Raw genomic sequence first — 14677 nt, 5'->3', positions numbered from 1 at the left:
ATCATCTGAAGTTTTATTTCATCCCACAGTACTTGAAAGCCCAGCTTTCATATAAGAAATAGCAGATGTAAATGCCAAAGTAATTTTCTTTTTAAAGTAGCTATATGACTTCTAAACCACTTCATTGCCTTGAAACCTACTCTTGGCTGTGTATTCTCCCAGAACTCTTGAGACAGTTTTCAGCACCTGCTCCTTTTGTCGGTGCCTGTTGGGCTTAACAACTGCTCTCCATTTTCTCTGAACCTTCTTGAACACCCCAAAGGCATCTTCTGGAAGCTTTGCCCTGTGAGCAAAGAATCTGGCTGGAAATCTTTATTTTATAGTGCTTGGAAATTCCTATGCATACTCACATTTTTCTTTAGAAATACCAGTAAAAAAACCTCCAACATTATTTAAGTAAAAGGACTATGAAAGTAAGGCAAATATTAGCATAAACATGTCTCTTCTTCAATAAAGAACATAAGATTGTCGTTCAAATATGCAGGAAATCCAAATTCAGTGCCACCAATAATGAAACAAAAATATCAGTGGTCACATGATTCAAAGCTGACATAAACCCGGTCTGACACTTCTACCTTGGTAAAATGTTTTTGGTTTGTTAACACCATGTTGCTGGGTTTTGTTCTAGATCAGGTATCACCTGTCCTCTCATAGGCTGCAAGAGAGTTGCCAACAAAAGCAACTCTTCATCTCATACTCTTAATTCAACAGAAATCCAGGATATACCTACTCTCTGTTTGAATCACTGATACTGCTCGATGATCCTGCAGCATTACTGATGATGGGATTGTGGCCCAAGTGCAATCCAGTAAAAGCCAGGAGCTGCAGCTTTCATCAATGGGATTTTAAACAAGGGGTTTTCATGAGTAGCAAGACACACATTCTGCTTGAAGGGCTGGCACAAAGTCAACACAGAAGAATGCTGTGTCAGGAAACTGTCATATTTACAGATTAAATCAAACCTAGGAAACCCTTCAAATCTTCATCTGAATAAAGGGTTCACATGTAGTTGTTTGACCACATAAAATGACACAATTTCTATAAATATGAGGAAAGCACTGACAATATAAAAATAATCACAACATAATTTTTAGGCAGGATGAAGCTCTTATTGCAGTCCATGCCAAGAAGTGCCTCGGAAAATTAAAAAAAAAGTCACCTGTACTACTATCATTATTTTCAAGTAACATTCAAACTTGCCACTTTGAATTTTTATGGCGGTTGTACTGTAAAAAATAAAAGGAATACTTAATTGCCGCAGCATTACTCTCCTATTAGGACATGGTTGTGTCAGAAATAATTTTAGTGGTGAGATTTGAGGTCTTTCGGTCAAAAGGTCGCAAGGAATTGGCTGTAATAGTAACAGAAATCTGACCTGTCACAATCGGGTCCTGGACTCTTTATGGTGCAAATTCTTGTTTATTTGATCAGGGGGCTGTCGGTGCCGTTGGTGGGAGTTTGCCTCTGTTTTAACTCCTTAATCCCCAGCTTTCGCACACCTATGTGCAGGCAAACTGGCTAGTCGGGAATTGCGGAGGAAAAGGGACGAGCCCATTCCAGTGGTGCGTCCCTGAGGCGGGAGCCGCGGGGCGAGACGAGGGGCCGGCGGGACGGGCAGCACACGCGGTCCCTGTACCTCGGGCGCCCGCAGGGGCCAAAACTCAGACCCTTACACAGGGTGCAGTTCCACGCCCCACTGCCGTCCCCGCGGCCGCGAACACTCGTGGCACGGCCACGGCCGCGCCCGCAGCCCCCGCCTCCCGCCCCCGCGCCGCGCGGGACCTCCGCGCCCCGTAAGCACCTGGCGGCCGAAAGGCGGTGGCGACCCCTGCCCCGCCCCGCCGCACCTGGTCCCGCCGTGCTCGAGCGGGGCCGGGCGAGGCCGCCCCGGGTTCTCCATTGTGCAGCCACCTGCCGGCGGCGCCAGGGCCGGGCACCGCTCCGCGCCTCCCTCTGCCTCCCACAATCCCCCCGCCCACCCCTCCGGTCCCCGGCTGAACTGGGGAGAGCCCTCGCCTTCTCTTCCTCCCTGCCTCCCGTCCCCCAGGCTGGCGGAGCTCCGCCGCCTCCCTTCCCCCGTCCTCCCTCCCTCCCACGGCGCGGCCACCGCCCCTCCGCCCTTGCCCGCCGGAGCTGCCGACTTCCCGCTGCGCGCGGGTCGCCGCCGCCTCTCCCTGCCATGAGCCGCCCCCCGCCGCCGCAGCAGCGCTGAGCGGGGAGCGCGGAGCCATGCCGGGTTGGAAGAAGAACATCCCCATCTGCCTGCAAGCCGAGCCGGAGCGAGGTGAGCGCGGAGCACCGGGGGCGCCAGCCGCCCGCCGCGCGGGAAGGAAGGCGGGCGGGGGTCTGCGGCGCCGCTGGGCGCCCCCTCCCCAGCCCATCCCCAGGGCACGGCGGCACCCGCCTCGCGGTGGGACGGGCGAGCGGCCCCGCGCCTTCCATCTTGCTCCGCCGCCGCGGTCCTGGAGCGGGGGGCGTGCGGGGCGGCGGCGGCCGGGGGCCGGCACCAGCGGCGGGGTGGGGGAGACACACTGGGCCGGGCCCCGCCGCTCCTGCCCTCGCAGCAACTAACTTTTCTCCGCGGTGCTGCCGCCTGCGCTGCCTCGGCCCGGGCTTCTACAGCCGGGGGGGGGCGTAAACCGGGGGGCGCGGGGGTGCTCCGAGTGACTTCGGGAAACTTCCCCGCGTGTGGCTCTGCCCCGGGCCTCTGTTGGACCTGTCTCGTCGCTCCTCGTGGGACGCCGGCACCGCGGGGCCGCGATCGCCCGCTGCGAACCGACAGCGATCGCGCCTTGACGCCCAGCAGTGCTCGCAGGAGCTGCCCCGAGTCCTCTCAGCGGCCGAAGGATGGCCTCAGGTTCCCCAACTCCGTCGTACGGGTCGGTGCTGGCGGAAGCGAGATCATTTCTGGTCGCTTTTCAAAATAAACACACTATTTATTCTGATAGAAAGGTAACTTTGCCCTTTCCTCAGGCTTTTGTCACGGCAGGTGGTGTGTCGCTTGCTCTGCCTGTAAGTCATAGGCAAAAAGGCTCGTACATCATTAACACTCAGGTATGTCTGTCGTCTTACGTCTTTGATTTACAGTTTAATTCTGTGGTAGCATATGGAGTCCTGAAGTAGGACGTTTGGGTTTGGTTGCCGCCGGGTTGGGTAGCTGCCTATCCTGCTAGGGACAACAATTCACCAAGTATTAAAAAGGAGGAGGTTCTGTTTGCTGTGTGGAAGAAATCTTGTTCCCTTGCATTGGAGATGGAGGTCTGTTGCAGAACTGCTGCCCTGCTTCTGACTAGTAAATTCTATCCCTAATGGGAAGTTCATTGCAAATATATGACATCATGAAAATAGTCACTGAAATGGGAACAGGCATTTCAGCTGTGAAAAGCAAGATTTTTAGTCTTTACTCTTAGTAAATACATCATTACTGAAATCTGTGGTCATATTTATTTATGTCAGGAATCTGTGTGGCTAAGGAATCACAGAAACAGCATGGATGACAGTTGTCAAAATATATCAGATGCTTTTACAGATGAGGGAACTTCAGAAAGGGTCTTGTCTGGCTATGTCAGAAACTGGAAAGATTTTCTCGTTTCATTCTGCATTAAGGTTGTGTCATGAGCTGTAACGTGCGGACTTGTCCTTATTCAGGGTAAACAATGGTGGTGGTTTTGCTCTGATGGGTTTAATGCCAGTTAGAATACTGATTTGTTAACAGTTCTTGTTTATTCCTATTTCTATTTAATCTCTTTCATCTTCATTATGAAGCTGAATAGATTTATATGTTAATAGTCTTATCACTGGTGCTTTCCTTTATTGTATTTCAGTTGTGTAAATAAATGTGCCTAAAGTAAATTATTACCTTCTGAAGTATGTTGCATTGTACAGTGCTCAAGTTTAGTTAGTAATTTAGCAGGATTCCAGTCACTGGAACTTTTCTGGTTTAGACTCGGAAAAATATTAAATAGTCAAAATAGTTAATCAGTGTTGAATTTAATAGTTCTTGAGTATGAAGAATAGATGAAATAAAGCTTTCAAACTAGACAGAAAAACAGCCACTGTAGTAATGAAATGGAGGTACATCTTTAGCTAATGTAGGAGTTTAGTATGGCATTGAGTAAAAGGCAATTACAGATACAGTTAAATTCTGGTTCAAAGCCAGTTGTGCTAATATCTCCCTCTTCTGTTTCTAGAAAATATTTCCATTCAGTTACTCTGCAGAACATTTTGTGTACATCGTGCTATCAGAAGACTTCTGTGAATGTAAATAGTATTATTTTAAACTCACATTGTAGCCGATAACTTTCTGTGTTTTTGATACGGAGTAATACTGGGTGTGAAATATTTACTAATATAAATTCCTTTTATGTTACATATACAAGCCTGCTTACATATAGGATGTAGAATATCCATTTATCCATCCTAAGTGCATGTGTATATTGTATAATAATACTCTTATAGAATATAAGAATAAGAAATATTTAAATGCACATGTATTTTCTTTGATTTTATGTTCCTGTGATCTGATTGTTTAAACCAATGTTTTGTTCCTGTGAGAGGAGCTAGGCTTTATTCAACCCCATGAACACCAGCAGGACTGACTAGTCGTGATTTTGCTGTATAACAACACAGACCTGCTAAGTTAATTTGGCTCTGAAGTGTCTCTGTGGTGATCGCTTGTAAAACCAACTATAAAATGAAAAGGAAAAGAACAACCCATCCAAACCAAAAAAATACTCCACAACCACAAACCAAACAAAACCTCTGAAGAGAAGTGAGTAGCTCAGTAATGCCAGTTTATCCATGTGCCTCCTGCTGTCTTTCCCTTTTAGGGAAGCCTCCCCTGCTGTTTTTATTATATCCATAGTCCATACTCCCCTTCTCTGTCATAATAAACAGGTACTGTGCAGCCTTAATTTCAAGTCTATTTGTAGCAGCAGATTTGAACTGGAAAATGTCAGCGCTGGAGGTGCTGGGAAAACTGGGAAGGGAAAGATTTCCCTCTGGTGAACTAGAAATGGTTAGTACCAGAGCATCTTTTCAAACCTCATAGGCTTCCCTTTAGCAGCTTCTTGAGAGCTCTGTCTAATACGGATCCTGGGTCCTCTGTGTGCACCTTGTAGGAAGCTGATTGGACCCTCATGTCCTCAACTGTGGAAGAGAAAGAAGTTCTGGGCACTAAGATGTGAGGCTTGAGAGGTGGGTGGATTTGTTAGAGAGGATGTGGACATGGAAATCTTGCTGTATCCTCAAGGCGCTGCAGCATAGAAGTTTCACTGGGTACTGATGATCTTTGTCCAAACCAATGCAGCACTGCTTTGGGGAGCACTTCATGGCTGTTGCCTCACCCCTGATGCTCAGTTCAGCTGGTACATCTGGATGGCAGTGCTACTACAGTAGAGTGTTCTGGTGCGAGGGATCAACTTAAAAACTATCCAAGGAGCTGCTTTGTTTTGATGTGGGGAGCTGCTGGGATATTGCAAACAGCAATAACCTTGTGCAGACACACTGGGTTTGCTCCAGGTAGGGTTTTATTTTAGTGCATGAGTATCCTTGTTTGCCCCTTCTTTGCATCAGAGCGCCCCATCCATATTGAATACCTACCTCAAAAAATCCTTAGCGTGCAGCCTGTCGTTGTTGTTCCTACAAGTCATGTGCTGAAATAGAGGTTATCCAAAAACTCAACAAAATCAGAATTTTGCTAATGGAAATTGGCCGATCTTGCTGAAATGAAGTAGCAGAGATGTGGTCAATGCTGTTGGCTCACCTTGGCAACAATTGATACCCTAAGTGAAGGAGAGTTAATGTTCCTGGGTTAATGTGCCAAGCATCAGAGCGCGTGTATGCACGTCGGGTTTAGCATTTATGGGAGTGCTTTGTGGTGGAGAAGATTGTCTTCTTAGGGATGGCAGTCAGTGATATTTCAACAAGTATTTTTAGATGTCTTCACTGTGGAATTTATGTGTGATACTTACATCAACTAAAAAATCGTATTGTGCTAGTTTTCAGAGGCTAAAACCATATTTAAAATATGAAGTGGATAGCTCCTTTTTTGTGCATGCTGCAGCTCAGTTAGTGGTATTCTGCTGCCTGCTCTGTAATCGAACAGTACTCTGCAGTGATTATGCTGCTTCTGGCTTTCACCACCACAATTATCACAAAGAGTCGTTTCCTTTAGGGAACGGGAATTGTGTTCTGTGTTGAGCAAAAGATCTGTAAGATATACGTGATGCAGTAAGCCCTGTCATTTCTAAAATGACATGTGAAGATGTACCAGTATAGGACAGTGTCTGTAAAATTTTGGGCACACTTCCCTCCTTCCCAGTTTTCTACCTAAGACATTAAATCAGATCTTGTTATAACCACCTAAAATACTTGTTGTTGAAGTGATATCTGAGTAAATACTTTAAGAAGAAAAATATTACTGGAATTTTGGTCAGTATCCCTTCCAATCAAGTTAAATGAAGGTGTTTTATGGAACTCCTGTTTCAACTTTAGAGCTGATCAAGTTTGACTTGAGTACAGAAAACAGTATTTGTATATCTTGTATGCTCACAATGGGACTGCTTGAGATCCCTTAATGTACATGCTTGTTAATTTTAAGAATGCATCTAAGTATGCTTTGGCCTTGTTTATTTTCTTTTTTTTTAAAGTATTATGTGTTCCACAGTTGTTTTGCCTCTACGTTTAACACATTAGCCCAGTTACACTGAGGAAGAGGGAAAGATTGTATTTTTATTTTCTGCTCTTCCATCCATGTTCACAGTTCTTGAAAGTCAGGGAAATGAGGTGAACTTTAGGAAGCATTTTAAAGGAAACATTAGGAAATGTTTTAAGCCCCAGGACTCAAGGATAAAAAATATGCAAGTATTGTGTGAATCCTCAAATTCCAAACCAGCATGGAAGATGTACTGACAACAAGCATCTATCCCTGAGGTTACTGCTGCGTGAGCTTGTCTGCTCATCTTAAGCTGGAAGAGAATCAGTTTCTTAGATAAGAGAGAGATATGGGCCTCTTACTGAATTTAGTCATGTTATTGTGGGTTAGCAATTTGCATCTGATCAAAGGAGGCCAGTTTAGAGAGGTTATGCTTCATACTCTTTCCAGGTGCATGTTAAAAAATAGCTTCTAGATTTTGAACACAGAAGGCTGAGGGTGACTGTTCATTGTGTTTCAGGCTCTCACCTGGTAAGGCAAGAGGAATCTCTTTCTTCTTACATGGGTCCTCAGAAACTCAAGAAAGTGAGAACTGGAGACCTAGGATTGGAAACCTTGTGCAGAGGCCTTCTGTTTGTCTTTATCTGTTTTCTCACTTCTGTCACATGCCTCTTGAAAAGTTAAAGTATAACCTGGATGGCAGAAGGCCTTTTGTGAGGACTGGGTGTTGGGGATGAACATGTGGAGAGAGATGCTTGGAAGGCATTGCCAAAACTTAGTGTGGAGTCCAGATAGATACCTAGTGCGTGAACAATTGGGACATTTGGTCAGTTATGATATGCAAAGCACACTGTAGTTGCTTACATTTAAGGTGAAGAAGGACAAAAATGAAAGGAAACGTCATCGTATCTCAACTGCTGACATAAGAAGCTGGCTTAACTAGCTGCATTCCTGCATCTGAAACTACAACTAAATCTCAAATTGGAAAACACTAATTGTAGAAGATAGATTAATAACAAATTACTAATTACCAATTGTATGTATTCTGTCCTTGCCTTGTTAGAGCTTCTACCTCTTTTCACTTCAGTCTTGCAGTCTTGACTGAACTGTCTTGGACAGCTGGTCTTTCTCTGTTTGCTAAACTGAATGTTGTTGAAACCCTTTGCCAGGTGGGATAAGATGACACTCTAGAAGTGGTTTTCGCCAGCACGCAAAGGACACAGGCACGCTCTGTCAGTTTTTGCATTCTTTCTCTTAAAATCTGCTGGGACCAGGAGGACTAACACAGGGATGGAAAGGAGGCAACAATTGCTCCCTAGTGTCCTTTTAGCATGAAGGGAACTGAGAATAGGCAAAAAGCATCTACATCTCTTGCGATCTGCACGGCCAAGCTAGCAGCATTTTATGGCCTGTAGTATTAAAAGAGTTCGCTAAATCTTGCGGAATCTTCATGAAGATACAGTCTTCACTGATTGCTGGGAGATGATCGTCTACTGTGTCTGAGTCATAACCAAGGTTTTTTCCCCATATAGAAAGAAAATGTGAGATATTGGGTGAAAACAATTTTTTTTTTCAGAGGGGAAGCAGTTTTTGCTAATGTTCATGAGAAATGCAGTTATATTTGATAATAGAGAGTGATGGCAGCAAACACTAACTTGCCTCAAAGAACAGCAACATGTAGAATTTGAAGCACTGTTTGCCATTGACAGGCACAGTTACTTTTGTAGTTATCTGGAGCTATGAAGGATATAAGCTCTAAACAAGTTTTTGATCAGAGCTTCTCGTGCACTGAAACATTAGAGAGTGACATGACTGGAAACACAGAAGATTCAGTGTTAGATCCTTCAGTAATTTAGATGTAGACAGCTTACCTTGAATCTCAATACATACCTATACCCCTGCTATGGATTGTTTCTTTAGTATTATTCAAAATTACCTGAGCTGCTATAGCTCAAGGCTTTCCCTGAAGAGCTGTCAAGATCATGTTGCACTCTGGTGGTTAAAGTAGGTAAGACTTGATGTGCACTTTCTCCCTATTGCCTGTATCTGACCCCTCTTTAGTTAGTCATGCTGGTGCTCTTGGAAAAAAAGATGCAGAATCATCAGTTATCTGTAAGGGTCTTATGATTGTGGCTGTAAAATTCTATTGTGTTTGAATGTTTTACCTAGGCCATTTGAATTTATGCATATTGAAATGTCAAGAGTACCATCCATCCCAACTTAGGCAAAAACAGACTAAAGCATCCTATGTGTATGGGGTCAGGGTGATCACCTGCTCAGTGTTTCATTCAGGCAAGATGATTGTGACACTCTGTAAAATTCAGGGTAAAATAATAACATTTATGTTGGATACGAGTAATCTTGATTGCTGTATCACCCTGCTAGTGTTTTGGGGTTTTTTGGTGTTTGTTTGTTTGTTTGTTTGTTTGTTTTTTGCTTTCCTCTTCCTGCTGGCACTGACTGTGCTGGGTGGCTGGGGAACACAAACTCTTCTGGTGTTTTCTGTGGTATGAACTGGCAAGATTTTATGGCTCTGAATGATGCTGATCATCTAATGTTTGGGTTTTTTTCAAAGTCATTATCAGTGCAAGTTCTGCATTTCACTGATTCTGCGTCACAACTTAAAAGCAGTGTTCTTTGCTTACTGTTGAAATAGTTTATAGGGAACATAGGAAGAAAAAAACCAAATAAACAGGGACAGACAGTTTTGATACCAATACATATTCCACAAGAAATTTTGTTGTCTTTTGTGTTTGGAAATCACCACAGGAATTGAAAATGGCAGGTATGACTGACTCAATCTTGTTTGTGCCTTGTTTAATTTCTTGTTATTAATGAAAATCAGCACTGAGAAGATTCTGCTACTCTGAAGGGAAAACTTCAGAGAATATTTTCATAGTTTTAGCATCTTCTTTACATACTGGGATTGCATAGATATTAGGGATATTAGTTTTCTCACTAAAGTTTGCCTTCTTTCAAAATAACAAATTATTCTCTGAAATACAAAAATAGGAATGTAATGACGACAGTTAAATTATCAGATTTTTTTTTTTTACTAGTGGGATGAGACTGAAGTTTTGATGCCACCATTTTGTGGGGTAGTAATTTAATGTTGTGTAACTGACTACAAACTTTTCCTTATTAACAGACAGTATTTTGATGTTGTAAAGTATTGCCAGAATGTGTCCTCTCAGTAACTGTCTTTCCTAGGAGGGCAGGCACTATTTAAAATGCTTATTTTTGTTTACTGAACCATGCTATATAGTGTGGCACTTCCTTGCTGAAGCAGTTTCCTGGTGGGTGAATGTACAGTGAGACATGGTCTCTCTGTCCCACACTGCAATGTGTGAATTAAACCCAACACATTTACATTTAACCAACAAAATGAAGATATCGATGACTGGAGTGCATGTTTAAGTGAACCAAATCTGAGATGATTCCTCATGTTTCAAGCTTTTTGTTCATATGGATATCAGTTAGAGCCACAGAAGTAGTGCCGGCTTTCTACAGTTGTCTGCGATGGAGACAGGTGTTCCGCAGTCCAGCGCTTATTTGTCAGTTTAGTTTCTTTTACAGTGGGATGGTATTAATGAGAACAATTTTTTGCAGGCAAGCAAATTAAGAACAATAGCTGGGGGGTTTTTTTGGGTTAAGTAACAGCTAGCATCACACCAAATCCAGTGATCAAAAATATCTGTGTGATAAATGTGTTCTGCATGGGCAGGAAGAAAGAAGGTTATAGCAAGTTGTTATCAAAATAGAAATAATACACCTGTGGAGTATTTGAATTATATTATTCATTTTTATTTGGATTATCATCTCTGTGAATCAGATACTGAGTCCTTTGTACTGCTGTCGCAAAGAGCAGCTTCCCCTTCTGCTTTCACCATGATTACTCCTCTTTACTGAAGATCAGGAATGAGCTGGTGCTCACAGGTGCTGCCTCTCACCTGAGAAGTTTTTTTGGCATCTGACCAAAGCCAGGATGGTTCCAACAAATGAATTGCATCAAGCTCCCTGCTTTCTCAAAATCATTTTAAAGCATTGGTAACCGGCAGGATTTTATAATCACTTTTTCCCCATGCTCCTCATGACAGAGTTGGGACCAGAGTCTGAGATGAGGCTGTTGTGGAATAAACACACTTTTACTACTCTGACAAAAATTTAATCTCAGTAGCATTTTCAGTGAAGTATTTAGTTGTTTTTGTGTTAGGAACAGATTATTTACGTGACAGCTGGGCAGGAGGAGGAGTGGTAGTCACACAGCAAATACTCTGGCGAGTGAAATTCACTGCCTGGTGAATGGATGCAACTCTTCTGGATTCTGGAGGTTAATTCCCTTGTGGCAACAAATTTACTGAGCCCTTGTAACTGTTAGTGGAGGCTGTTTCTTAGTCCAAGGTCTCTTCTGAAAAGTCAGAGAAAACTATTGCCAAAAATATGTTGCCTCCTCCACGTATATCTACCAGTTTTATTCTTTCATATTTTTACATTTTTGGGATTATATTTGTAAATATCACAGTGTTTTTGAATGCAATGAGAAATTTTGAGCCTGAGTCTTTTTAAAATACCTGATGTATTTGATAAAGCTTCCAATTTTGTGAGGAATATACCTGTAATTTACTTTGACTTTTTTGGTAGTACTAACCTTTCCCAAGCCAACTGGTATATAAGGCATTGGCTTTAGGTAAACTGTGTTGTAAAAGATTCTGTGTGCACCATGACTTGACAGGACTGATGAAATGTCTCCTCTGTTACAGAAGTGTATTTTGAAATTACAGTTTGGAGTGCTTTTAAGTTCACCTCTTGCTAGGACTGTTTACAAAATGTGCAGGAGCCAGATAAACTTGCAGGATTTGCATGTCAAAAGGGAAGCAGTTGTTTTCAGCTGAATCGTGGGCAGCTCTATGGAGAGAAGAGAGAAAGAATGAAATGGATAATGTATAAGGATAACTCGGTAGCTTTATACTTGCAGCTCTTGAGAGTCAATGGCTTAATTCAGGAATGTTAGTAGTAGCAAAAACTCCCGACCTCAAGCATGAGGTGTTAAAACATGGCTGATGTTTTTTGTGTGTTCGTGTTTACTCATTGAACAAACATGTCTTGTAACTTAAGTTTCATATTATCTTGATTGGAATATTGTAAAGCTTTAGTATTCCTCTTGCTACATCTGCTGACAAAAATGATGCGCTGACTTAGGCTTTTCTTATGGTCTCTCTTATTTTCTGTGTTTGTCTTGAGTGCACTAACCCTGAAGATTTTGAAATTTCCTGTCTGCTTAAGGCATTTCTTTAACATGTGCACAGATTTAGGCATGCACTGATAACTATGTTTATGTATTTGTTTAAAAAACAATAATTATGAATACTGTGTTTTGCAGTAGTTCATCATTCTGCTTAGAGACATTTCAGATATATTCACTGCTATTTGTTTAAATATTTAGTGGGAACTGATTCTTGCTTTTCAGAATCATCATCATGGCTAGGCTTCACGAACGAAGATTCAGGAAGGCTCTATCCACATTTGTTACGAGCACGCTGGTGGCTAATGAGGCCAATACGAGATAGACATATCCGATTGCAAAAGGCACAGCAGAAAGACTCCTTAGGTGGAGTCTGCAAGACATGATTCTTTCTGCATTGTCTTTTCTCCTCAAGAGTGATCCTGTGTGCGTTCTCAAAGGAAACAGCAGCGTTATAGATGGTGTGTCTCCAGACCTCCCGATTGGAGGCCAGAGTAGACCAGTTATGTTGATCAATATGGCCAAGGCTGAGATGTTGTTTCAGGGAGTCCTTGTATCTTCTCTTCGGGGCTCCTCTCTTGAGGCAGCCGGTGGCAAGTTGGCCATAAAGCAGGATCTTAGGGAGGCGGTGGTCCTTCATCCTGGAGATGTGCCCTGCCCAACGCAGCTGTGTTCTCAGCAACATGGCCTCAATACTTGTGACTGCTGCTTGTTCTAGAACAGATGTATTGGTCATGTAATCTGACCAGTGGATGTTTAGGATTGTACGGAGGCAGCGTTGATGGAAGTGTTCTAGGAGATGCAGGTGGTGGCGGTAGATGACCCGTGATTCAGAACCATATAAGAGAGTAGAGAGCACTATGGCTTTGTAAACACTGATCTTGGTACTTTTCTTCAAGTGTTTATTACGCCATACTCTTTTATGAAGCTTTCCAAAGGCACTATATGCCTTTGCTAACCTGTTGTCTATCTCCCCGTCAATCTTACCATCCGAGGAGATGAGGCTGCCTAGGTAATTAAACTGCTGGACTGATTTAAGCTCTGATTGGCCGATGGTGATATGGGGATGATGGAAGACTTCCTGAGGTGCAGGTTGATAGGGAACTTCTGTCTTCTTTAACCTGACTTCCAGCCCAAAGAGCTCAACAGCGTCTGCAAAGCAGGATGTTAAACGCTGCAGGGCTGCTTCTGTGTGGGCAACAAGGATGGCGTCATCAGCGTAAAGCAGCTCCCGGACAAGATGGTTTAAGGTCTTGGTGTGGGCCTTCAGTCGCCTTAGATTGAAAAGGCTTCCATCAGTACGGTATCGAATGTAGATACCGTCCTGATCATCGAGGTCTGCCGTGACCCTTTGAAGCATCATGCTGAAAAAGATTGTGAATAGAGTTGGTGCAAGAACGCAGCCTTGTTTCACACCATTCTTTATTAGAAAGGGCTCAGAAAGTGCATTGCCATATCTGACTTGGCCGTGCTGATCCTCATGAAGTGAGATGATCATTTTAAGGAACTTGGGGGGACAACCTAAACATTCAAAATCTGCCATAGACCTTTTCTGTTCACAGTATCGAAAGCGTTGGTGAGGTCGACAAAGGTTACATAGAGACCTTTGTTCTGTTCCCTACACTTTTCTTGCAGTTGTCTGAGAACAAACACCATGTCTGTGGTGCTCCTGTTGGCTCTGAAGCCACACTGACTTTCAGGTAGAATTCCTTCTGCTATAGTGGGTATTAGTCTGTTCAAGAGTATTCTTGCCAGGATTTTGCCAGCAATGGAGAGCAGAGTAATACCACGGTAATTTGAACAGTCTGATTTAATTCCTTTCTTCTTATACAAAGTGATGATGACTGCATCACGAAGGTCTGATGGTAGTGTGCCTAGTTCCCAACAATGCAGTACAAACTTGTGAAATTTGGCATGGAGTGCAAGGCCCCCATGTTTCCAGACTTTGGGTGGAATTCCATCAACCCCAGCTGGCTTGCCAATTTTCACCTGCTGTATGGCCTTGAGGGTTTCTCCTAAAGTGGGGGCAGTATCCAGTTTGTACTTCACTGGTTGTTGTGTGATGGACTGAATTGCTGAGTCTTGGGCTTTTCAGAACACTTTAATATGAAAAGAGCTTTAATTTTCAGATAACTTTATCTCTGCCATTAAAGATATATTTTTCGAACCAAAGAAAAAAAGGAAGGTTCATCTGCTGGCTCTATATTCTTATTTCTGCTTTTGTCAAAGATCAGGGTAGTAGGTAAGTAGTGCCTTGAGCCGTATTCCTGTACATACGTTTCTTTTTTGTGAAGTGATTGAAGTAATTTTAAAAAGCACAAACTCTGAGATTTTTATGATGTCGTCTTCAGGTTTAAATATAAGAAGCATCCTTGTAGGTGAGTTATGGAGTCCCCTGTCATCTGAAAAGCTAGTCTTGAATGTTTTTTTTCTTTCCCAGCTTATAATATACATCAGGGTAGTTTTGACATTTCTATTCTTTTCCATGACTCCTTCCTTTTCTTCTGTTCTTACCAGAGTTGGCGATATTTTCTTCTGACCCCTTTTTGTAACTAAGCGTATTTAATTTTTCTTTAACTGCAAAGAAGGAAGTCAGCACAAAGAAGAAATACCATGATTGGCCTGTTCATTGAAACCAAACAATTCTCTGGTGTTTAGGCTGGTACTCTGAAGAACAGTATTGAAAAATAGCCTTTAATTGATTTGTTTCAAGTGTTGCTTATTGTTTCCTTAGTCCTAACTGCCTGTAATAATTATATAAAGTGACTTTTTTTAATTTG

General features: G+C 42.9%; 1 protein-coding gene across 1 annotated transcript in view; it reads left to right on the top strand.

Annotated features, from left to right (window-relative positions):
* Positions 1 to 2171: 2171 nt before the first annotated feature.
* Positions 2172 to 14677, top strand: part of GRIP1 (glutamate receptor interacting protein 1) — a 336129-nt gene continuing 323623 nt past the window's right edge. Inside the window, exon 1 of the mRNA XM_027679645.1 lies at positions 2172 to 2284. Coding sequence (XP_027535446.1) covers positions 2230 to 2284 — 55 coding nt within the window. The 5' untranslated portion in view covers positions 2172 to 2229. The remainder of the gene's footprint in view (positions 2285 to 14677) is intronic.

This window comes from Neopelma chrysocephalum, unplaced genomic scaffold, assembly GCF_003984885.1.
Source record: "Neopelma chrysocephalum unplaced genomic scaffold, ASM398488v2 Primary Assembly neopelma1_59, whole genome shotgun sequence".
In the NCBI taxonomy this organism is placed as follows: Eukaryota; Metazoa; Chordata; class Aves; order Passeriformes; family Pipridae; genus Neopelma; species Neopelma chrysocephalum.
This window is presented reverse-complemented; position numbering and strand designations above follow the sequence as displayed.